The 24,820-nt window shown below is 49.7% G+C and overlaps 2 protein-coding genes across 3 annotated transcripts in view; both read left to right on the forward strand.

The window, feature by feature from the left end:
• Positions 1 to 148: 148 nt before the first annotated feature.
• Positions 149 to 15,747, forward strand: HSF5 (heat shock transcription factor 5). Of its 2 annotated transcripts, none has more exons than XM_015880935.3 (6): positions 149 to 2,287; positions 3,452 to 3,823; positions 6,676 to 6,773; positions 8,596 to 9,120; positions 12,666 to 12,831; positions 14,112 to 15,747. In XM_015880935.3, the coding sequence occupies exons 1-6, from the start codon at positions 1,750 to 1,752 to the stop codon at positions 14,177 to 14,179; spliced, it is 1,767 nt and encodes a 588-aa protein (XP_015736421.2). In that variant the 5' UTR covers positions 149 to 1,749; the 3' UTR covers positions 14,180 to 15,747. The 2 variants fall into 2 exon arrangements, with proteins under 2 accessions (XP_015736421.2, XP_032304379.2); XM_032448488.2 differs by having other exon boundaries at positions 6,679 to 6,773.
• Positions 15,748 to 18,016: 2,269 nt separating this feature from the next.
• The window catches only part of RNF43 (ring finger protein 43), a 34,065-nt gene continuing 27,261 nt past the window's right edge, over positions 18,017 to 24,820 (forward strand). The window contains exon 1 of the mRNA XM_015880934.3: positions 18,017 to 18,389. Within this exon, the coding sequence (XP_015736420.2) occupies positions 18,153 to 18,389 (237 nt within the window). The 5' untranslated portion in view covers positions 18,017 to 18,152. The remainder of the gene's footprint in view (positions 18,390 to 24,820) is intronic.

The raw sequence follows: 24,820 nt of genomic DNA on the forward strand, positions 1-24,820 counted from the left end.
GAGGTAGTAGTCATGCTGTACGAAAATGAGCAACAAAGAATGGTGTATTTGTACAAGAACATATAGCAAGAAAATGCAAGAAAAGTGTATTTCCATTCATGATTTAAAAGGAAAAAAAAAAAAAAAAAAGCAAATTTTCTTTACATTTGCATTAAAAAAAAACAACAAACAACAACACAGCTGCAAAGGCATCCAGAGCATTGCTAGAATGGGGAAGAAAACCTGAAGTACGTGTGGGGTTGGAGGGGTGACAGGGCAGGTGTTGAGTGAAGGCTGGAGGGGAGATGAAAGCACGCAGGAAAGGAGAGATGTGGGGAGGAAGCAGCAGCAAGGCTGGCTGAGAAGGCCAGAACTGCTGCCAGCTGACAATGCAGATCTTGCACTGACCAACAGCTTACAACTGATCCACACGCCCTACTGAGAAGCACTTCATTGTTACTGATCTGTCTTAAGTGAGAAGAAATTTCCAGCGTACCCCAGAAACATCTTTGCTCATAGACACAGATCACAGGCTGATCTGCCCCGGCACAGAAGGGGATCGTTACCTTCTCCTCGTCGTCAGGCTTGCTGGGTGAGTCAGGCACACTCCCATTGGTGTGACACAGCTCCCCGAGAGCTATGGAGCCATTTCCTTCATCTTCCCTCCTGCTGCATCTGCTGTGAGATCGTCTCGTGTGACCTGGCATGAGCTGTGAGGCACCGAAAGGTGCAGGCCGTGGCTTTGCCTGGAGCGCGCAGCACTCTGGATGCTGATGAAAAAACATTCCATCGTTAAAAAGTCATCTGTTTTGCAGCTATGGGCTCATCTACAAAGTACTGCAGGAAACACTTTGAAGGGACTCCTTAGTTTCAAGGACTCGTTCTCTGCATTTTAGTTATGAGCTGCATATTGCTGAGTATGGACTGAGTTATGGGTAACACAATAAAACCACTCCTATCCCAACATCAGGCCATTGTGCTCTTCTTGTACTGCAGCTGCAGATGGAAAGAGGAGAAGCTTTAAGTCACTTCACCTACCTAACGCAGGGGATGACCTGAGGAACATCCTGTGGGCTTCTTGATTCTCAGGTTCCAAGTGCTTTCCTTCCAGCTCAGCACAGCAACCAGCACGTAGTTCTTCAGAGGATGAGCTATAAGTTATTACTGAAGATACCAAAATGCAAAGCCCGTGGGGAGATGAGCTGCCTTCATGTGGGTTGAAGGAGCCGACCAGAGCTGTGGGCCGACACACACTGTGTAAAGCCACTCTTCCATGGCCCAGCTTTATCTGTGACAGTCCTGCTCTTTCCCACTGTTGCTGCCAGCTCAGAATAAGGACAAACGTGCTCCTCCTTCTCAGGATGGAGAAACCATCGTTCTCCCCCTGTGAATTGGGCGGTTTCCTCAGCCATGACCGGGGCTCCCTCAGAGGATCCGCTCCTCGTTCAGACTGAGGAGGATCCGAGGGAACGAGAGGTGTGAGGGAGCGACCTGAGGGATGGCGGGCTGAGGTTGGGCGGGGCGGTGCTGAGGAGCCCGGGAGGTGCTGAGGGGCCGGCGGCGCTGTGAGGGCCGAGGAACCAGCGGCACCGAGCGCGGACGGACGGACGGACGGACGGACGGAGCGGTGCCGAGGGTTCGCGGCGCTGAGGGAGCAGAGATGGCGGCGGGGCCGCGCGTCGGGCGGTGCTCGGGCCGCTCCGGTGCTGCCGTGCTGCGGGCCTCGCGCGGCGGCCGTTCGGTGCAGAGCGGCCGCCCCGTCCCGCGGCCATGGAGGAGCCGCTGCTGCCCGCCGCCATCAACCCCAACAACTTCCCCGCCAAGCTGTGGCGGCTGGTGAACAGCCCGCGGTTCCGCTCCATCCGCTGGGACGCCCGCGGCGAGGGGCTGCTCATCGACCAGCCGCTGTTCGAGGCCGAGCTGCTGGGCCGCGCGGGGCCGCGCTCGGCAGGAGACGGGGCGGCGGGAGAGCTGTTCAAAACCACCAACTTCACCAGCTTCATCCGCCAGCTCAACCTCTACGGGTTCCGCAAGGTGGTGGCGGGGCCGCCGGGGCCCAGGGCCGGGTCGGGGCCGGACAATGACGGCGGCTCGGGCGGCTCCGGCGGCCACCTGCACCACTTCCACAGCCCGCACTTCCGCCGCGACCGGCCCGACCTGCTGGTCCATCTGAAGCGCATGACGAGCGCCAACAAGGCCAAGCTGGCGGCCGGCCTGGAGGTCAGCAGCCGCCCGCCCAACCGCTTCCAGCGCCCGCCCGGAGACACGCCGCCGTCGCCCCCGACGCCCGGCAAGGCCGACAGGCCCGGTGAGCGGCCAGGGGCGGACGGGAGGTGCTGGTGGGGCACAGCTGGGAGCTGCTTTGACCTGGGCCCTCGGGCTGCCTCGAGCCGAAGCACACGGCCGATCTGAGGCCGGCAGGGCAGGGGGTGGGCCAGGGCTGTGCAACACGGAGGGAGCCCACCACGTTAGGAAGTGTTACTTCTCAGAAAGGGTAGTCAGACATTGGAATGCACTGCACAGGGAGGTGGTGGAGTCACCGACCATGGGGGTGTTCAAGAAACGTCTGGATGTTGTGTTGATGAATATGATTTAGCTGGGAAGTATTGGGAATGGTTGGACTGGATGATCTTGTAGGTCTTTCCCAACCTTGATAATTCTGTGAGTAAAGCAGGTGGCAGCACTGCCTCCTGCACACAGCCCTCAGTGCAAGGGGCGGCCGGATGGTTGTGCTCAGTTATTGTTTCCGAGTAGGAACTGCAATGTAATTCGTGCGGTGTTTTGGGTAATGTGTGCGGTTACACCTGCCATAGTGAGAAAACAAAAGGAAACCTTTCAGAAGGGTGGAAATGTGCTTTGATATTGAGACCAGGAAACGTTTAAGGGTATTTCTTTTCCCAGCGTTATTACTTTTTGAGCCCCTCACTGCAAGAAAGACATGGAGGCCCTGGAGTGTGTCCAGAGAAGGAGTGGAGCTGTGAGGGCTCCGGAGCAGCTGAGGGAGCTGGGATGGGTCAGTGCAGAGCCTGAGTTTCTAGGAAGAAATAAAAGGACAAAGAAAACATCAGTTCTCACAGCAGTCGAGTTCTGACAGGCTGACAATTCCCCGCGCTCTGTGCTGTGCTATTTAGGGGCATGTCTTACTTTGCTGCAAATATGAGGTAATTTGATAGATGGGAGATATTTCTGTTTGCAAAGTGTCCCTGTGTTCCAAGTGCATTGCAACATGTAGCCGGTGTTAAATGTCCAGGAACAGTTCCTGTAAAGCAGCTGGTACATTGTAACCCAACATCCAGCGATGTGTTGTTTGTGTGTTAAACCACATTATCTCAACTTCCCCATCTACAGGTAAAAGATAAACAGAGGAATTCTCATACCTCCTTTCCTTCTCTGTTTTGGTACCATTGGCTACTTTTCACCACCTGTGGTGACTCCTTTCAATAACAGTTGCTTTATTTTGTGCCTAATGCAGGGCTGCTGGCTGTAGGACAGTTTCATCGACCTTATCAACGAGACAGCTTATTTCCTTACTCCTACATCTCGGCCTCACCACAGAACCACGGCTCTTTGCCATCAAAAAGCTTAGATCGGACTCCAATCCCTCCCAGAACATGGCAGAGTTCTCTTGGGCTGATTGCAGGGCACAAGGCGTCTGCAGCCTTCCCAGACAAGGGAATTGCCTTCCCCATATTCCAGAGGTTTCCCACTGAGGTCACGTACACCCTGCAGTCCAGCGCCTCTCCTGTGCCGCTCCAGCAGGTCTCCCAGGCCATCGCCACCTCCCCTGCAAAGTACAGCAGCTACACGTCTCCCCTGCACTACTCACAAGCCTATTATCCAACAGGTAAGAAAAAGAACCTGAAAGTGATATATATATATATATGTATATATATATAAATTTCACAGTGCTCTGTCGTGTGTGTTTCAGTGAGAATTAGAAATTGTAAAGGCTTTTAAAGCAAAAAGGTCTGTTCCATATTCCTGCCCTCCCTCCAGACCTGGTGTCCTCTGGTGATTTTCCATCCAGCCTCTCTGAAGGGTGAGGAGAAGAGCACCAGGCTGCAGCAGGGCAGCATTAGCTTAACTTCCCCCTTTATTTTTTAGTTTTAATCAAGAAATCTGAGGGGGATGGCATTCTAGAAGAGAACTGAAGCAAATTATTCTCCTATTTCTTGCCTTGAACTGGAGGAGAAACTTGCTTGTTTTGTTGATTGTTATTTTCTTTATTTCTCTGGAACTTCTGAAACTCGGAACGTAGCGACTCTTGGCTTGGGCAAAGCCGAGCTCAGTTATTACTCTCTCTTTCTGCCTGTTCCTCCCTTGGCAGCTGCACCTTCACTGAGTCAGATATCCCTGTTTAGAAATCTTACATGTGGTGGCTGCTGTCTTTCTCCTAAAAGTACACAGTGAAATCTTCGTGTCTTTGTGTGTCTGTTCTGAGACCTCTGCTGGGAACACTCACTTCCATTTCAAACAATAGCCACTGGTTGCTGTTACAAACCTCTTGTCAAGGAGGGATTCGGGGGAATTATGCAAATCCTGAGGACACTTGTAAAGGTTTAAGGAACAGGGAACTTTTTGCCATATGTTCCTTGCCCTGTGGTGCTTACAAAGATTACTAGCAGTGAATGCTTGCATTATAAGCTGCAAGTTATTACATCTTCTCCCAGGTGCAGGGTGAGCCGAGAATACCAGTTTAAGATGGGAGAGATGGGTTGTGCTGTTGAAAAAAGCTTTTTTCTCCTTTGAAAGACCATGGGAAAAGTACAGGCAGAATCTTTTTGGGGGATGGCAGGAAGGGTGATAAAAGCACACCAAATTTTGCAAGGTAATAATAATGAATGCATAACTCAAACAGAGAATGTGATGGAGACCGAGGCTTTTGAAACGTCAGTGAACTCTTCAGTAGCTTTGAGAAGAAAGGTTTGCTGTTTCATTAGGCAGCATTAAAAATCTTTTCATTTTCATGTCACTTTGGACAGTGTTTTTAATGCTGATGCTGTGTACCTCTTCATCTCTGCGCTGTCCTTTATTCTGTATATTACAGCATACAGAGTGTTGAAAGCTTATTTTTCATATGTATACATGAAAAAGTCTGATTTCCTTCATCCTGAGAGCACAAAACCAAGATTAGTTTATTTGGGAGGTGATAATTCATCTTGAAGTATATATTTCATAAGAGAAGGGGCTAAAGAATGCACGCTCGCGCTTGGAACTAACTCTTTTCATTTCGTATTTAATGAACTTAATGTTTTTGAAGTCCCATTAAATTAAATCTACGCTGGGCTTTGTGAAAAGGTTTATCTCTATGTGTGCTCAAATTTGTTTGTTAACATAAGCAACAAAAAGATTTCCTTGTTTTTTTCATTATGATTCTCATTGCGAAGGCACTAAAACAGGAGATGTTCATCATCTGGACAGAGCATAGCTTTAAGGATTTAATTTTATGACTTCAGCTTTCTACAAAAGCTTTGATAATTGTGGGATTGCATCAAAGGAGTGTAGTGAAGTTTGATTATCATAGAATATCCTAATAATGGGAAGGCAGTTGATGAGACCATGTTAGAAATATTAGCGATTGATGCCACCTGATACTGCAGGTCCAGTCGTGCCTTTTGAATACATCTGTGGCTGTAGAGCTGATTTACATGTGATAACCTTTTGTGAGTGACAGCTTAGCAGGAGTTATGTTATTCTGAATGATACATCCTCTGTGAAGTCTGAAATTCACATTTGCCTTGGTCAAAAGGGGCTTCTTAAAATAACTAAGCAGCTGAAAACACAGAATCTGTTTTAACACAGCATAAATAGCACCACGTTTTCCCTTGAGAAAAGCAGACTGGATGCATTAGTAATCCACTTGTAAAACTAGCAGTAGGATTTATCTTGCCTAAGATTCATCTGAATGTATAATATTTACTTGTATATGCCCGGGCTTGTCATCTAGATTATGTATGTAGTCAGTAGAGAGAAACAGGCACCTCCCAGAGGCTGAGTCATTCCAGCTTTCTTAGATATAAACTGTTGGAAGACAGTTTCTTTCTGGTGAGTCTGTTTCTTCATGAACTGTATAAGGAGCACAGACAACTAGTTCTGCAAACTGGTAGAGTATGAAGTGGCAATGCGATCCATCCTACCTCAATGTCTGAGGCAGTTCCCATTTTCTTTTAAGGAAGAGACCTTGGATGTCGTCTTCATTCTCCACATTCTGTAGTTTGTAAGCTGTTGTGTGTGGGCCCTTCCAGATGTGCTCATTGATTTGGCAGGAGCAGGCACAGGTGCTCTTCACAATTTCCTGACCCTGCCATATGATGAGTAATTGGCTTCCCTTAGGCATAGCTTAAGGGCATGACATGATAAGGACACACTGAAAGGGTGGTCTTCAACATTTTTACTTAGTGTTTCATGTGTAGGTTGTGCTCAAATGGAATGGAAAAAGCTGCAGAGTTTCAGTCTCATCCTTTGGCTAACACAGGATCCCGGCATCGTCAGGTTTGGAAGGGACCTCTCAAGATAATTCAGGCCAGCCCCCAAATAGTTCCCTACAGCAGGCTGCTCATTTGGGAGATGATACAGTTCTGCAGTTCAGTTAGTTTGCTGTGTGATTATTGAGCTGTTTAATCAAAGTTAGCAATAGAGCTCTGCATACCAAACACAAATTCTGGAAGTCTGATAACTGTGTTTGAATTCTTGTAGCAGCGCTGCCGTGTTGCTCCCCTGCTACCCACATCAGCCCTCTGACTTGCTGTGCGAGTCCTACAGCTCTGACCTACACCCACTGCAGCTTATTCCAGGTGAGTGCAGCGTGCTGCCATCAGGTGAGAGCAGAGGAGAGCTTCATGGATGAGCTCTAGGATTATGGGCTGGAATGAAGGGTGGAAATCTGAAAACTGATCTACTTGAGAAAGTAAAAGTAATGTGTTTTACAAGGCTTATTTCAAAGAACCACTGAATATTTAGAGATGTACTTTTGGTAATACTAGATGGGTTTCAAGGTAGTGGAGTGGATCTCCTCTTCAGTGGAGTATTTTCCTCTGTATGAGATTTGTTCTCGACATCACCAGAATTTGTTCTAGTTAACGAGAGACAAGCAAAGCAAGTTATGCTTTGTGTGCTGAAAAAAGGTTTACCTACCCAAGCTTGATTATCCAGTTCCTTGTCTTGCAAATATCAACCTTTGGCTTTTATTCATGGCTTTTTTTTTGTTCTTTTTTTTTTTTTTTTAATATGGTTTTATCCAAGATGTTCATGTTACAGCCAGAATATTGTGTTGGTTCAGAAATGGTCACTGGCTAATCATGCCACTGGTACTCTCATATTTATTTTGCACACAGTGCATCTTTGTCCTCTGACTTTCAATTTGAGAGCTGGGGGAGCTTTTTTCCAGCTCGGGCATGGGAATGACTCTGAGTGATGGGAAGTGATGATCAAACAATTCTTATCACCGTGTTTGGGATAGCAAATCATTCCGAGAGAGTCATCAGGGCTGTTATTGGGGCTTGGTGAAAAAATGCACTGCCCAAAGGGTCCAGTGAAAGTGATTTGTTTGAAGAACCAAGCTCATGGGCAGTGTGCAGAGCTGAAAGAGATTCAGCCTGCTTACTGGTGGATGCTGTGATGATAATACAACTGTGACCAGGGAATCCCATCTGGTTTTGGTATTTCCTTCGAGGACTTCTGATGTTCGTGCTGCTGAGAGACCAGATGCTTCCATGACTTTTGATCTGCTGTGACTTTCCTAATCCTGTGGCTTCCTGTTCTTTAATATATTCATCTTTTGAAATAGCTTTCCAATGGCCCTTACCTCAGCTAGAATGTTTGAGGAAAATCAGCTCTAAGGACTAATCCTTCCTACTAGGTCTCTTTCAAAGTAAGATTGTATTTTAAAAGTACCCGAGTTTCTGTTCAAAGTCATGATATCACTAATTTATCAGGTATTACCCTTCCATTATTCTTTAAATCTAATCAACCTCTCCAAGAAATAGCAGTGCAGGCACGGGCTGTTAAAATGCAATTTGTCATTTCCTTTGGGTAACTGTGTAATGTAACAGTGAGCTCCTCATGTTGAGTTGTCCCTATGCTTCTTTCTGTTGCTTAAAAATCTTGTAGTTTATGTTGTTTTTGTATGTAACAAGACTGCTTGAGCTCTGGAGGAACTGATGTCAGGTACATCAGCTCTGTCCTTTTCTATCACAAATGTTGCATGTGAAGGGAGTGGTCCTAGTTTGATCCCACAGATCCTACTAAGACTAGAAGTTTCTGATTTGAATGCTTGGATGTATCTTCACTGACAGTGCAAAGGGTGCAGGCCATGCATCTGAAAGAGTGTTTGGGTGCTGTTAAGTAGCCTTCCTTTCTCTCCAGAACAGATGGCAGACAGAAGAAACTGAGCTTGCTGTGAGTAAGGTAGTTAAAGGAAACTAAGCCAAGTCAGTAGCCTTTTTTTGATTAAACCCGCTGATCTAACTGCAAGTAACAAACAAGATTCCATGGTTTTGAATTTACTAACTCTTCTGTTGATTGCTCATGTTCATTTACAGAACATTGCAGAACCAGTGCATGTCCTGTCATTGTGCTTTTTGGAAAGAAACATTCACCACATTTTGTTTCTCCCAGAGTCCTCCGATGCAGTCACCTTATGCGGTTGAATTCCTGCCCTCTAACTGGCCATACCACACATCTGATGAAAGCAAGAAGACGGAAGTAAATCTTGAAGCTGTGTTTCAGATTGTTGATGAAATGCGTTCGTCGCCTAAAGTTGGAACAGTGAAAGTGGAGCCTGTGGAGAACCAGTGGTCGAACCCTCAGTCCAGCAGAGGTCAACCACAGCTAGCTGGTACTGAGAACGACGATCCACCTTCAGATGAAGAAGGCCGGCTGGAACCTCTCACCCCCGTGGTGTCAGACGTTACACCGTTTGTGGTGGGAGATCAAGAGGCACCTTGTTCTCTGCCACAGCCTTTGGAGTACTTTTATGCTCTCCATACCACTGCGTCTGTAGAATGTGCTGCTGCTCAGATGGTGCGAGAACCTGCAGCCACACAGGAAGCACGAGGAAAACTGAGAGAAGAGCCAGACCACCTCCCAGCTCAGTTCTCAGCCATGATTGTGCGAGAAGTGCAGTCATTCAGCCCACAGAAGGTAAGTGTTGTGTTCATTTTTCATTAGGGAGTTTCCATTCATTCTCTGAACTGTTGGCCACAGTTTAAGTGGGCACTGAGCATGCTGTCAAGCTGTGGGTGTCCCTGTTTGCTGCAGGGAAGTTGGACTAACTGCCTTTAAAGGTCCCTTCCAACTCAAACAAGTCCATGATTCCGTGAATTCAATGCATGAGCCGTGATGTTGTTTGGAGGAAGAAGATGCTGCGGTTTTGAGACCCCCATCCATATGTGTGCCCTGCTTGAGAATCCTGGTGCTGGCCATGGTCTGTTTCTCTGGAAGTTAACTGGTTAAATAGCTGGGGATTATTCTGCCCTGAAGAGAAATTTGGGCACTGTAGGCCTTTTGTTTGACAGCTTTCCTCATTTTGTTAGGGGTGTTCTACTTTTCACTTGTCTCCCCTTGCCAAACTGGAGGCAGGGTTAACCTGTCACCACAGCTGCCTCTTGTCCAGTGGTATTTCCAGGGCCTGGGATCGTGGCAGGTGCAGAACTCTCCAAAGTAGATTCCTATGCTCGAACATTAAAGTAGGAGTCCATTAGGCTCTTAATTTATTTGCTCCCTTCCTTATCTGGATGGCTTCTACTGCTCTCAGCAGCACAGTGTCATGGCATTCAGGGCAAGCCTGTGGTAAAATACTGCCCATGCAGGTAAGGCTGTTTTATTCCTCTCTGTAGCAGCAGAGGAGGAGCAAATTCCTCTGGTGCTAATAAATGAACATCAGAACAGCTCAGTGGGTCAGATCAAAGCCTGACTGCCGGTGTCAGGCCTCAAGACAATAGCTGTAACCTGATGCTCAGGGAAGAGCAAGAGCAACGCCTGCAACTAGAACAGGGCACTGCTCCTTGTATTTGCAGTGGCAGGATTTGGGATGATTCTGGGCACCTGATGTTCATTTTCTCTTCCCTGGGCTGAAGTCAGCCCTTGAAACCATGTGAATTGTAGCTCTGACCAACGGATTCTTTGCTCACTGTGCTGTTGAGGAGCTTCATCAGTCACCTCCAGCTCCTTTCTCCATGCAGTTGTGCTATCAGAGCTGTGTCGCAGCCTCCCCAGCAGTCTGCTCTCCAGGCTCCCTCTGGTAGTGTCCTCTGCATGGCAGCTGCTCTGCAGATCTCTGGGTTTGCTTTCAGCCTCTCCTATTTCTATTAAATCCTCTCTAAAATGAGGAGGCAGTGGCTGCATGCCACATTGAAGCTACAGGAAAACAATGGATTTTTACAGGGATGCAGAGGTGTTTGATATTTTGTTCTGTTTCTTCCACAATATTTCCTATTGTTTAATTAGTTTTGGGACAGCTGTTGTGCCTTGAATTGTCCTCTCCATTGAAAGGTGTTCACCTGCTTTGTTCTGCTTCCTGCCTTAAAACCCAGCAAACTAAAGAGCAATTCTTTGCCTGAAAGGTCTGAGTACATTCAGCAGTCCAGGTTCAGCGTTGTCATCTTGGCCTCAGTGAATTGCTGTCCTTGTCTTTTATGCATTTTGGCCTCAGACAGGCTTATTTTGATCCACTCTTACTCATAAAAAAAATGTTTTCTTCTTAAAGTGGAAATGCAGCACATCTCTAGTGCCTGTTCAAGGGGAATGTGCCTCCTGTGCTGTTGTTTCCTTGTAGTATCCCTGGCTGAAGGCTGAAATTCCTGTTTGCTGTGGGGAAGGTTAATCCAGCAAACCCCATTTGTGTGAGTCCGAAGCTGCTTTTAGTAACGTTTCTCATCGTGGTTCCAGCTGGGCACTGCAGTCACGTAACCACTGAGGCACAGCAGGGTTTTTTTGGTGAACAATTTGGCATTTTTTCAATAACTGAAGTAAAAAGGCAAAACTTTCACATCTGTCAGCTTTGGTAGCTTTGATTGATTCCCTGCCAAGCAGCATTTGGGATGGAGCTGCAGCGGTGCTGGGCCCAAGTGAGGAGTCTGTCTGCAGATGTGGAAAAGCCGTAATCAGAAGCACGTTCACTTTCAAAAGTAACAGAAATGAAGAGAGCTTTGGGACCAGATTTGTGTGGGCCAGACTGATGCTGCTAGGATGGAGATCATATTGCCAGCTTCACGAAAGATTTTTAGAAGAGTTGGTGGGTAAGATCCCATCTAGACAGCAGGGAATGCTGCAGACTCCTTTCCCTGGAAGGTTTTGTTATACAGAAGTCAGTGGGGATGGAGAGGTTCAAATCATCACTTGAAGAAATGTTACCATGCAATTGCTGATGCCTGCACCTGCTCTGTGACCTGCCAGCCTTCCCTGCTTGTAAGAGTCCATCTCAGGATTGAACTCACTTTCTGTCTGGTGAAGATAATGAACTGCAGACCTCCTTCCTTCTCTTTGTTTTTGCACTTAAGAAGCTGTGGCTCTGATGTCAGACAGAAAGGCGTAGCCATCCAGATGGTTTTCCTATTAGCTAATTAATACTACTAATGCAGTACATGTAGATAACGCGTTTCAAAGAGCAAGTACTGCCATGAAGTGACTGAACATCCACAAGTGCAGGGGCTCTCTGGGGCAGCTCTCTCTCCCTGCATGTTTCAGATGCTGTATTTGCACAGGCCTTTTTGAAAACTAAGGTAGACAATCTGTCTGTGTTTGTGTTAATCTGCACGTTGCCTTTTGTATATTTAATGCCAAGCAATGGCAGACTCAAGAGGGAGAGAGTGATTTCTGGCACTGCTGCTGTCTTATTGCTGCATGTGATGACCCTTTGCCCTCTGCTCACTCACTCATGCCAGTTTTCGGAAACATTTTTTTTCCTTCGTGGAGGGAAACACAGCAGGATCTGAACAATCATCTCATGATGTTGATTGATAGGATATTTGCAGAAGAGCTCAATGCTCGAGAACAGATGATAGTGAGAACATCTTTCTGTCTGAAGGTAAATTCCAGGTGCTTAATGGTGCTTCTTTTTACTTCCTTATTGGGACAGAATCATAGCTTGGTTGTTGGGCTTTTTCCCCCTTTTTTTTAACCTTCAGCTTTTGCCACATTGTTAGAGAAATACTCGAGTTCATTAAATGGTTGCCTGCAAAATACTTATGGAGCAGCAGCAGAGGGCTCCAAAAAGCAAGCAACAACATTATAATGCAATGTCTTACCAATTTGATGGGGTGGGGTGAGATTTCCAGCCAGAAGGGCACCACTCACCTGCGTAGTTTTGCATCACACGGCTCTGTCCAAGGTACAGCTGTCATTACCAATGCAGCTCTTGGTACCAAGGAGTGCACCTGGGTTTCTTCTGCTTCAGTTCTCATGCCTGGTGTGGTGACTGAGGGCGAAGCTGACACTGTGAGTAAATGTACTGTTATGTTCTGGCTTTCTGACTTCATGTTTTGCTTAGTAGGACATTTTGTAAGAGCTTGGCTGTGGACCCGGCAGCCTTAACTCTGAGCTAAAAATGCTTATACAATCCATCCGGGTACTGTTCAGCTCTTGTTAGATGTCCTTTTGGAGTGGAGAAAAGTACTTATTTGTTCTGTTGAAGTGATTCAAAGAAAACATTGAGTCATCTTTGTTTTCTTTGCTGTGTTTTGTTTCAGGTGGATACTGGTGTTAAATGTCCATTCCTAAGGTCAGAGACAGAAGAGGTGGGATGCCCCACTTCAGGAGCTGGGCCTGTGAAGAAAACTGTAGAAAACACTGTTTCATCTGCAAAGACCAGAAACAGAGAGAGAAGAAGCAACTCAAAGGAGTGCAAGTCCCCAGGTAAGAAGGGATTCTATTTTGTTTTTGGAGGTCAGCAAGGCAGCTGCTCTGAAACCAGCCATTACAGACAGGGGAAATGAGACCAGGTTAGCTCGTCTGCAGTGTATTTCTTTGTTACCTTCAGTTAAAATACTGCTTCTGTACAACCTCTTAGTGCACTTAGTGATCTGCTTCTTGAGATACACCAATTACTCATGTGGGAAAGAGTATAAATTATGAGTAAATGAAACCTGCTGTTCTGGGGGTTGTGTGAGAAACGTAGATGTCACAATATTGAGATGAAGCCCATAGATAATTGTGCTGGAGTGTGACAGTGCCACAGGGAACGATTGAGTAATGAAATGACAATTGAAATAGCAGGGGAAAAGAAAAACAACGCACACACAAAACCCCCCAAACCAATGAGCTCCTGAAGTGTAGAAGTTGACAGAAAACTGAGTTCTGGGGTGCTGATGTGTCTGCTGACAGATGTGAGAGAAACAAGGAGGAGAGCATCTGAGGCCAAGCACCAAATCTAAGAACTAAAGGAAAACCTCAACGTCCTCGTGACAGAGAAACATGAGAGGACACCAAGTCTACTTCAGATCCGTTCTGGAGCAGAAGTTGGTGTGGCATCCAGGTGTTGCAGGAAGCCATTTCCCTCACATTGGAGAACAGGTGGTAGAGTTTGAAGAGCCATTCCTCACTTCAAAGGGTAGTTTCCAGGTTCCAGTTATGCTAGTTAATAATTCAGCTCACGCACCCATCAGTTTCAAACGTGCAAGTGAGGAATAATGTCTTTTTATCAGGAAGGCGTAAAATAAACAAATAAATGAATTGGGTGCCATCTTGAACTTCTGTTTAAAATGCAGAACTGAGAGTTCTGGTCCACTTAGTGACAATGCAGGGCCGGAATTCTTTTCCTAGGATGTGGATGTATCTGTTGGGAGACTGAAGTTCACGAGGGTGGTGTGTCCTGCTGTGACTTTGTGCTGGTCTTCACTTCCTTGAGCTGTAAGGTGCCGAGCTGTATCTTTGCTCTGGCTGTACATTGGAAACGTTTCCATTTTGCCGTGGCATGAATGGGCTCGTAAATCACTTTAATAAGTAAATCATTTTTTTTCTTTGTTTTACACTTAAAGTTTAGCAAAATGAGAACAATTCCTGTTCCTGCAGACCTCAGATCCTCTGGTTGCAGCCTCTCAGGCCGTGCTCCATGTTACCTGCTGGGATTACAGCCCTGCGCGTGATGCCGAGCAAAACACAGACTGCTATTCACTGCTATTTCCTTTTCTTCCTAGATCTCCATCTGCTGGTGGATGTCGCTTGCAAGCAGGAGCACTTTCCAAAGGAAGAAATAAGAGAGTGAGAAGTGGGTGACAAGTATGTGAGAACGTGCAGCAGCTGCCAGCTGGGTGCCCTTGTCAGAGCCGGGTGCAGTGCACACAGCCGGGCTTTGTTGGAAGAAACAACCCCGACAACAAAGGCGCTGCTTTTTAACAACTTTCACTCTGTGGGATGTTGGTCACCCCGTGGTTTTTTACACCTCTTCCATGACGTTTCCTACCTGACAAGCTACAAAGCATCAAAGTGATCAGAACCTTTAACACGAGGTAATTATTAGCTGCTCATCTTCTCAGACGTGGAAAGGCTGAACTCCCTGTGAACTGGAACAACCCTGAGAGCCGTGTCCGAACCTTTCTCACCGGGAAGGAAGCGCGTTGTTTTCAGTGCTGTGCTCACAGTCTTTCTGTTGGACGTCGCTGGAAGCCACAGCGCTCCCTGCTCCCGGTGCTCCCACCATCTGCTTGAAGTCACACTGTGAGCCTGCACTGGGAGCTGTGTATGACACAGAAGCGCAGGGAAGTCACAAGATTCCAGGTCTGAACGGGTCAGGGGCTCCGGGGGCTGCTGTAGTAAAGATGAGCCAATTTTCTGAGTGATTACCCAGGAAATGCTCTTCCTTCCTGAAGCAGCGCTCGGTTCGTGTCCCTTCCAGTGGGTATCCATTACATGTAACAGCTGCTGATCTCTTACACTGACGGAGAAATCCTCTGTTTCAGTCACTCCTTTTTGGTTCTGATGCTCTCTGTAATGGTAAGTTATGTGTTGTCTTAGTACTCAAATAGGTCTTAGATACATTCTTAACTTACTGAGTGTGGTTGTATTTATAGTGATAGTAGGTTTTAAGTTTTGAATAGCTGTGTGTTTGCATTTATGTTAACACATTGTTTGAAGGATAAAGGGGGCACAGACTGTATTTATATTGTCAGGGAAACGCACATGAAAGAGTGCTTAGGACATAAATTTAGCTGCTTCATCCACGCTCATATTCTTTAAGAATTAATTAGAGCCAGTCCTGAACAAAAACACACCCGAGAGGAGCGGCCCAGACCACCCCAGCTGTACCCTGCAGGACCTCGAGCAGCCTCCGGCCGTGGGCAGGATGTCCCCAGTGAGTGCTGAGTGCTGGGATGAGCTGAGGCAAAGCCTTTAATTATTCACCAGCCATCCAAACAAATACAGACTGAGGATGCTTTTAGGTCAAGGCCGGTGGGAACGTTTCCATGCTGATTGTCCTCAGATTTGCTCTCCTGTATCGTGTATTACCTGTGTGCGGTACAACTCCAGTTGGCACCAATGGTGAAGGGTGAGGTGGATACATCCAAGTCCAGCTTCCCAAATGGATTCCATCACTTTCCTCCCGGGTTCAGGGTGTAAGGAGATGGAGTTCAAAGGACTTCAGCCTTATCAGACTGCAGCTGCTGCCTCTTTAACTCATGCGCAGCTCAAAGGGAACTTCTCAGCTTACCTTTCTTACTCCTGTTTGCCTCCAGAAGACTTGGCACTTTAACTTAATGTGAGGATGCTCTTTTCCAGCCCTGCTCTAACAGTGCAGCTGCAGCAATCTGCAATGAATTAAACTTTGAAACCGAACTGTGGATGTTGCATCTTATTTTCTGAGCGTTCCAAGTTACAAAGGACACACCATCGTGGTTGGAGCAAACCTTTCGTGTTTCACAGACTCTTAGAATCGTTAAGGTTGGAAAAGACCCCTGAGATCCCCGAGTCCATCCATCCCACCGTACCCGCTGTGCTCTGCAGCTCCTCCGGGGGCAGCGGCCCCTCCGCTCCCTGTGCTGCAGCTCCGCCCTTACTGAGCAGCTTTCCCTGCTGTCCCGATTTCCATTGCAGAGATGCCCCGATTTGCTCAGCTCCCACTGCCGGCCATCGGCGGGCACCCATCGCCCCGACAGCCCCGTTCTTATTCGTAGAAGTGAACCTGTTCTTTGCACAACCCCCGGATTTCCGTGGGGTTCCCCCAGGGGCGGCTCATTGAGGAGCCCGTCGTTCATCTCTGCTGCCCGTTTCCGTGAGCGGCGCTGTGCGCTCAGCTGAGGTCGGGCATCGCTCCCGGTCACCTCGCAGCGCCCTCCTCGAGCCCCGCTGCACCGCGGCCGCTTCACCCGCTTCCAGTCGCAGCCCCGCTCCGAGGTTACGGCTCTGACCTGCGGCATTATTCACCTCTGTGCGATGTCAGAGCCGAATAACAGCTGAATTCCAGACCTCTGACATCAGCCCGACCCGAACCCTCCGCGGCTCCCGGATGGCAGCGAGCGGGCGGAACCGGCGGAGAGCAACGGGGGAACCGCGGCGGAGCGGAACCCACGGGAGCCCGGCCCGGACCCCGCCGAGCTGCGGGAGGGGGCGCCCGGGAGCGGGGCCGGGCGGGGCGGGGCGGGCGTCGTGCCGCGCTCCACCCTCACGTTGTGTCAGCAGGTAGCAGCTCCGACGGCCGCCGCGTTCCTCCGCCCTCCGCTCCCGCTCCCGCAGCCGCTGCCCCGGCCGAGCTCCCCGCGGGATCCTTCTCCTCCCGACGATGCCCGGCCGGTCTCCGCTCCGGACCGCGGCCGACGCTCCGATCCGCGCCGCTCCCCGCTCGTAGCTCCGCGGTTCGGGACTCTCCCTCTGCAAAGCTCCGCCGTCGCTCCGTCCCGGCGCTGCCCGCACTCGCTCCGCTCCGCCCCGCAGCCGCCCCGCGCCGCCCCGTCGTGCAAAGATCCGCGCTTTAAACGCCGCTCCGTGGGGAAGGAAGGGAAGATCGCGAGCACGCGGCGAGCGCTTCACCCGCTGGGAGTAACTGTGTTGGGGTCTGGGGATCCCCGTGCGGTGCAGCAGCGTTACATTGCGTTGTGTTGTGTTGTGTTGGCGTTGCGTTGCGTTGCGTTGCGTTGCGCTGCTCCGTGCAGTTCGGCGCAGTGTAACACGGCGCTGCCCGGCAGCTTTGCAGATGATTCTTTATTTTTCGGTCCCTTCTGAGCTCTCTCCCTCCCGTCCCGACTCGCCCCGTGTCGGTCCTCCAGGTGCGGGGGCCGCGTCTCCGTGATCCCGGTGCGGACCATGGGATTTGCCGCTGTTCCGCGCGGCGCCTTCGATCGGGACCGTGTTGGACGCGCCGCTCCCGGAACTCGCGGCGTGAGAGCAGCAGCCGGACACGCCGCGGCGCCGCGCTCCGAACCTGCCCCGCTCGGCGCTTAAAGGGCTGCCGGAGCCCGGGCCCTTTGCGGCCGTTTCCCGTGGAACGAGGCGCGGAGCTTCGTGCTCTGACCGTCCCGGAGCCGCGGCAGGAGCTGGACTGAGCCGGGAGCGCGGGGGGAAGAGCCCGAACCGCCCTGAATGAAGCATTTGTGGTGCGCCGAGGATGGATGGGATCAGCCCGGGTTGCACCGGGACGGCGCAGTAGCGAACTTTGCTTCCTGCCGCAGACTCCAGCAGCTGCCCCGGCCCGGGGCTCAGGGACGATCGCGCTGATCACAGACGGCGATCGGTGCGCGGGGCTCCCGCACGTGCCGGGAGGTGCCGGCGTGACCCGGAGATGGGCGCGTTGGGCCCAGCGGGACCGACACGGGAACCACGGGGACACGGCGCCCACGCAGAGCGGGGCTGAGCTCCGGGACCCCCCTGCACCTGAAGTTTCCCCTGCTCGCCACCTGCTCGGCCTCTGCCGCCGCTCTGCCCGGATTTACCTGCCGCAGGATTGACTGGAAACTTGGGATTCTTATTGAGAAACTTTGGATTATTTTATTATTATTTTATATCCACGCACGTACGTTTATGTTTGTTCAAACTATGCTGCCGAGCTCCCAGCGGCCTCCGAGCACGTGGCACCGAGGAAGAGAAGCGGCGATGTGTCGGAGCCGGGCGGTGCAGTGAGCGCTCGGCTGCAACTTCCCCCCTCGTGCCCCCCGCACCCCCCGGACCCCGCGGCTGGGAGCAGGGCCGAGGGCGCAGCGCGTCCCCAGCGGTATGAGTGACCCGGGCACGCGGCCGCAGCTGGGAGCATGAGCGCTGGCCCCCAGCTGCAGCTGCTGGTCCTCTGGCCTTGGCTGCTCATGGCTTCTCTGCAGGCGGGGCTCGGCCGCACCGGGCCGGCGCTGGCGGCGGCCGTGGAGTCGGAGCGGGCGGCGGTGCAGAAGGCCATTATCAGGGTGATCCCGCTGAAGGTGGAGCCCATCGTGCTGGAGGGGGAGTTCGCCAGCGTGGCCGAGGTCACTCCCGCCGAGGGAAAGCTGCTCCAGGTAGGGGCAGCTCCGCTTCCACGCGTCCTTCCGCCCTTCTCCCCATCCCTCTTCCTCTCCACGCTTCCCAACCGACGTGTTTGGTTTCGTGGCTGCACACACACGAGGTGGTTTCGACGCGAGCCGTCCACCAGTTTGCTTTGTGCCTTCCATAGAACCACAGCATCATTATAATTGGAAAAGATCCCCCACCCACCCCGCTGTGCCCATAACCACGTCCTGCAGGGCTGCATCCACACGGCTCTGAACCTCCGGGATGGTGCAGCACCTCCCTGTGCAGCCGTGCAGTGCAGTGCAGCGCTGCTCTATCAGAGGGATTCCTTGCACCCATCCCGACCCTCCCCCTTGTGCTGCTCTCTCCCTGCTGTGCTTTCAGACCCTGGTGTTTATGTAAGTGCGGGTCCTTCGCTCTGCGTGCAGCGACGTTAATTTCGGATGCAGCCGATCGATTATCGCCTATCTTAATTGGTGTTATAAAGCTGAGTGTGTTGCTCGAGTCACATGTTGGGCACTGAGCATCTGACCAAAACATGGTTTTACTGTGGGAAATCCATAAAGCTTTGTGCACGTAGCTGGGCTCTGCTGCAGCCAAATACACCCCCAGGTGCTGCCCAGGAGAAGTTCTGCTCTTTGCTATGGAAGGAGCAAGGTGCAGTGGATGCAGGTGCTGTGAGCTCAGAGCTTCATGTCTGAGCTCTGTTCCCAGCTGCCTGTTTGCTCATCAGCCGGGTGCTTTAGTCCTGAAAAGCAAAACCTGCAGAGCACCCTGTGTTAACATTGAAGGTTTCCCAGGTTTTGGAGTCTTTATGGGCAGCCTTGTGGGAAAAGGAACCCCACTGAGGCGGCCTCAGTGCAGTCATGTGGCCCACAATGAGAACAGAATTGGTGACGTTTGTAGCTCCTGCTCGCTGAGCCTTTTGAACTGATCGGAATGAAAGCGACGTTATAAAGTTATATTACCGGCGTAAAAAACTATCTCGGACAAATGCTCTCAAGGTCTGGCCGTGTTGTGAGGCAATGTCCAGGAAAGTCAATATTTATTCCTTACAAAAACTACAGCGGTGTTGCAACTGAGCGCAAAGTGTAGAGCGCGGACCTTTCGGGATCGCGGAGCCGATAACCCCAAATGCGTGACGCCGGGCTGCTGCCAGCACAACGCAGCAATGCAAAACGTGCTTCTGTGTCACGTGCAGCTGCAGGAGCCCACCCTGCACACCAGGCACGGAGCGTTGGCCCTCCTCAGCCACAAACAGTGCAGTGTTTGAATGAACTTCATTCTTTAAAGCCGTCCTCGGAAGGGAGAGCGTTGCAGAACCGCTGCTCTCATCTGTTTGCTCTGTGATGGCGGACACTGATGGGTGTTGGGTTGGGGTCCTGATCCCTTGGGAAAATAAGCAGTTAAAGGGAGGATCTGCTTCCAGATCACGTTTAAACAGTGAGGTGCTAAATGCACTTTGGGAACTCTTGTTTTGTGTGTGGCTGCCAGCATTCTGCTCTTGTAGGGATGTTATGGGGCACGTGCTTCACTTTGGTGTGGTTGGAAATCAGTGGAAGTTTAACCTGCTGACACGTCCTGCCATTGTTCCTACTGAGTGTGCAATGTAGGTATCTCTGCAGTTAATGAGCTAAGAAGTCTGGTTTATTTTGCATTGGATTTGTCATCTTGGTTATGCCAGCGCGCTCGGTCCTTGTGCACATCACACCACACACAGACTGCAGAGCTTAGAATGGTGGAACCACAGCACAGTTGGGTTGGAAAGGACCTCACAGCCCCCCCAGCCCCACCCCTGCCCTGGGTGGGTGTCCCCCAGCTCAGGCTGCCCAGGGCCCATCCAGGGGGAGGTTCCCATTCTACAGCTCTGGGCTGCAGAGCAGTGGTGAAGTTGGAGCGTTGTGTTGGAGCCAGGCTCAGGGATGATGCAAAGGGAGAGGAATGTCTCAAGTAGGCAGAGCCACTTCAGGCTTTATAGGTCCAAAAACCAACACCTTCGTTTTCTTCCAGAAATCCTCTTCTGGCTTGCTCAGAGCACGAGCTTGTACAGCTTTACATGCTGAGCATTAACTATTGCCTAACAGAGAAGTGGCACCGTGTGTGTGTTGGCAGTTTCCAGATGGCAGCAGGTGTGTGTCACACTGTGATAAGTCCCTGTGTTCAGAATGGCAGAACCAAACCCTCCAGACCACTGGGCCATAAGGACTGTGTTTGGGTCTCTGCTACCAGGGATCCTGCAGTAGCAAGGGCTCGGCTTGCACTCCCAGGTGGAGCTGTTTCCAGGTCAGCTCCCTTCCAGCAGTGGCTAAGGCAGATTCCACAACCTCTGCTTTTGCAGATGTTGCTGTTACGTACAAAGATGGTGCTGCTGGTCGGCACAGAGCAGCTGGGATTGGTGGAGTCGATCACAGAATGGTTTGGGTTAGAAGGAACCTCATGGATCATCATGTTCCAACCCTGGTGCCACAGGCAGGGCTGCAAACTGCTCCGGTGCCGGAGCTCTATTCTGGTTCTGCTGCTGATGTTTTGGAAATGACGTTAAAATGTTGGAAAAGGTCCCAAAAAATAACATTTGAGACAAGGTAAATGAAGTGCTGCACTCAGTGCGGGGAGGGCAGCGCGGTGATCAGTCACCTCACATGGCTGCATGCAGGGAAGGAGTCAGATAGCAGACGTCCTGCTTTATCACAAGTCTCCCAATGCTTTATTTCCTTTCCCGACAGGCTGAGCAGTTACATAATTGGGTGACTGCATGAGGAAGCCAACTTCCATTGACCTGCCTTGTTTTGGGTTATGACTGCAGAAAAACTCCACAGCACAGAGCTCCCCAAAGGCTCAGGGCAGGGATTTTCCTCTTCTCTCTCCCTCCAAAGAAGAAAATCATTAAAAACCAATGATCCAGTCTTCTATTTGGGGTGGAACGAGTGAGATGATCCTAAATCATCCTTTCTTGAAGGTGTTGTACACAGTTGAAAAGCTGAATGTGGTGTGTCAGTGCTGAGAGCAGCGTGGTGCATTTTTAACCGAGATGATAATCAACCATTTACATGGTGTTGAAGTTACACCTTGGTTGGGTGAATCCAACACGACCATCCTAGAAGTGGGGAGCGTTTCCTATGTTGCAATGCACAGCGCCGTTGGGGCATTACAATGGTCTACTGAGCTGCTCGTAGAGGGTTACACTCCCTGCCCATAAGAAGGTAAATATATTAGTAGTCTTTATATACTACCAGCTCCTGGATCAACAAAAGGATGTTAAGTGCATAATGTTGACAGAGATCAAAGAAGTGGGAAAGTCTAACCAAATGATAATGGGGACTTAAATTACCTGTGAATAAGCTGGTCAGATAGCACAAAAAGAGTAAGTTCAAAGAGGCAATTTCTGCCTCTTGGAACAGCCAGTACTAGAGTACACAGAAGGATATTCTTGACTTAGTGTTAAGTAATGCACAAGAGCCAACTCAAAGCTGCAATAATTGAGCCACTTGTATTGCCTGCGGTATGAAAACATTCATTGTCTGAGTACCCAAAAGTAGAACTGTGCCACCAGCTCCCAGACCTGGAACTGCAGTGAAGTGAAACACAGAACGGCTCTCACAGCTTGAGAGAAATGCCTTTGGGTGGGACAGGTACGGCTCGGAAAGGTGAAAAGGGACAGAGCCTTCAGTTAGAAAGGCAACAGTCACCCAAGGAAAGTGCAATGGGCAATTGGACTGGGTGCTCTTGGAGGTCTTTTCCAATCTCGGTGATGCAGTGGCCAAGAAACTCTTTAAGCCAGATCATTTGAAATGTGGGCGCATAGTGCTTCCTTGGGAGCACAGGCAGCGTGGGCAGGACGGGGGGCAGCCCCCGAGGGCTCCTGGCCGTGCACCATGTCCTGGAAGGGCTCCCAGCAGCAGCTGTGCAGTTCCCGCAGATGAGCTGGCAGCAGAGCTGAGGCTACAAGGGAGAATTTCTTCTCCTTCGGAGCCTCCTTGGTGCTGCATGGCGACGGTGGGCACCACGTGCAGGCAATGAATGGCTGCTCCAAATTGCATGGTCAGTTCGTTACCTTTCAGTGGAAGCTTTCAGAACAATCCCAAACGAGCTCCGTTTTGTTGGGGTTTCTTTGAAACAAACCTTGGGATGGGCAACATCCTCCTAACAACCACACTGTGGCTGTGTTGAAAAACAGCATTTTGTAGCTGAGAATTTGCTCTGTCAAATAGTGTTATTGTGCTCCTTGTAGCTGTTGTAGTTTCCACAGAAGTAAATAGGAGGCATTGCTCCTATCTCACATTATTCTGGGTGAGATCAGCTCACACACAAGTCAGACCATCCTCTGGATGCCCAGCTCATGATTTTGATGCTCCATAACTCGGTATCAGGAGACTCTTCAGCCTCGTTTCCCCACATAAGATCTGTGTTTCAGTGGTTCTGGACTCTCCGCTTGTTCTGATGAGCAGTAATGTATGATTACATCAGTGCAGATACCTGAGCAAGCTTTCTCAGTCTTCTTTGGCCCCTCAAATTCTGCATGAAGCCGTGGTAAAGGAGCGCTGACCTCTGTCCCAGCGTGGAGCCTTACACAGGGCCTCACAGTCCAGACAGTGCAATAAAATGAGTCTGTGGCATCTTGCTGAGCTTTAACCACATTCTTAAATGTGATTTTTTCTGGTAGCAATAAGTTCTGCCACAGGGCGAGAAAGACCCTCCTGCCAACATCCACTGCCCTCTGCCTTCCTGCCAAGAGCATGTTTTGGCTTTTTGTCCCTGAGGTCCGATCCGTGTTTCACTGGAGTCAGACAATAACCCTTCATTCCCCACAGCAAAGCCCAGACCTTCAGACACTGCTGTCAATCACATCGCCTCTTTTCTATCTCTCTGTGCAGAACCGAACTCGTCAGGTGGCCTCAGTTCATTTGTGTCATGAATGAGGTGATACAGAAGAGCAGTGATGCTGGTAATTGCATAACATATCGTATCTGGAGATGGTAGGATACCATCTAAGTGTTTGTGCCTGCGGCTGTCAGCGAGTTCCATCAAAGGTCAGGTTGTATAAAAGCCTCTAGAGCAGAGAATGGCTCCATTCTTGACACCTGCAGAGCTGCTGCAGAGCTCCATGAAGCTCTGTATCTCTGCAGATGCTTCCAGGACTTATGCCAAATAGTGAAGCTGATTGTGGTTTGCAGACCGCTCTGTAGTACTTGAGATGCTCGGTCGCCTTTATCTGAGTGTGGGGGGAGAGAGATGGGGAATTATTGCGTGGAGTTACCTTCAGAGTGTGCATGTGCACTGTCATGTGAAGAAGAAGAGAACTTGATCACCTTTGGGTTGTTTTGAGGTCTGTAGTGTAAATCCACACTACTGACTGCTTTTCTCTGCTTCCACTGACATCCTGTGGCTGGGACTTTGGAGCTGATGGAGTGGGATGGAGCTCAGCCATTCTGGGTGATAATTCCTATTATGCCTCACCTGTAGTTCCCTCAGCACATAAAGGTCCACCTGCATGAATGTTTGAAGCCTTCATCTACCTGGACATTAAGAAAGTGCACCTCTGTTGTTCTGCTGAGTTCTCCTTTCTCTCTTCAGCTGGGAAGTGAAAAACACTGGTGTGAAAACCGAACTGGAGCACCGTTTTTATGACTTATAGGTTTTTTCCTGTAGAAATGACTCCTCTTGTTACGTGTAGTTGGTTACACTCAGCTGGTTTATGTGCTCACCCGACCTTTTGATGAAGGCTGACAGTACAGAAATCATAGTTTCTTAATACAAAAATGTCATCCACTAGGAAAGGAAAAAGCTGCTTTGAATTGATCAGGACATTTGTGAGCGATGGCAGAGAGAGAGGGCTGAGATTCAGAGCAGTTGCTCTCATCTTTAAATGCTGTTATTCAGTCGTGTTTTGCCAGAGCTCACAGTCAGGATCTGAGCTGTCTTCCAGATACGTTTACAGGGAAAAGATGCCTGTGTTTCCACTCAGGCTGCACCTGTAAGCCGAGCCTTCGAGCCTTCGGTTCCTCTCGGTTTCACTGTTTTGTTTTGCTTTTGTTTTCCACCATGTTTTAACAAGATAAGCATCTCTATGCGTTTCCCCTTCATTTAGTAATTGCCTTCTCTAGTGACTGTTTCCTGTGCACTTTTGTTCATCTATTATAGGATCGAGGCGCTCAGCCCACATACACGTATGTGTAGAGCCCTGGGTTAACCATATTGTCATACAAAGTGATGCATTAAAAGCCCCTCGGTTCATCAAATGGAGAAAAGAACTGGATTCTCTGAGCTGCCAAAGGCACAGGCTCTATTTAACGTGCTTTGTTAGGAAGTGGTGCTTCTCAGGTATGCAGTTACATTCAGCATCCTCAGAGCTCACTGCAGGGATCTTGAAGGTATGTAGGTAATGGTAATGCAGTCCCACCTGAACTGAGATGAGAACTTGGAGTAAAGTAAGAATGAAACG

Source organism: Coturnix japonica, chromosome 22 (genome assembly GCF_054131305.1).
Source record: "Coturnix japonica strain WE chromosome 22, WE-NBRP24, whole genome shotgun sequence".
Classification (NCBI taxonomy): domain Eukaryota; kingdom Metazoa; phylum Chordata; class Aves; order Galliformes; family Phasianidae; genus Coturnix; species Coturnix japonica.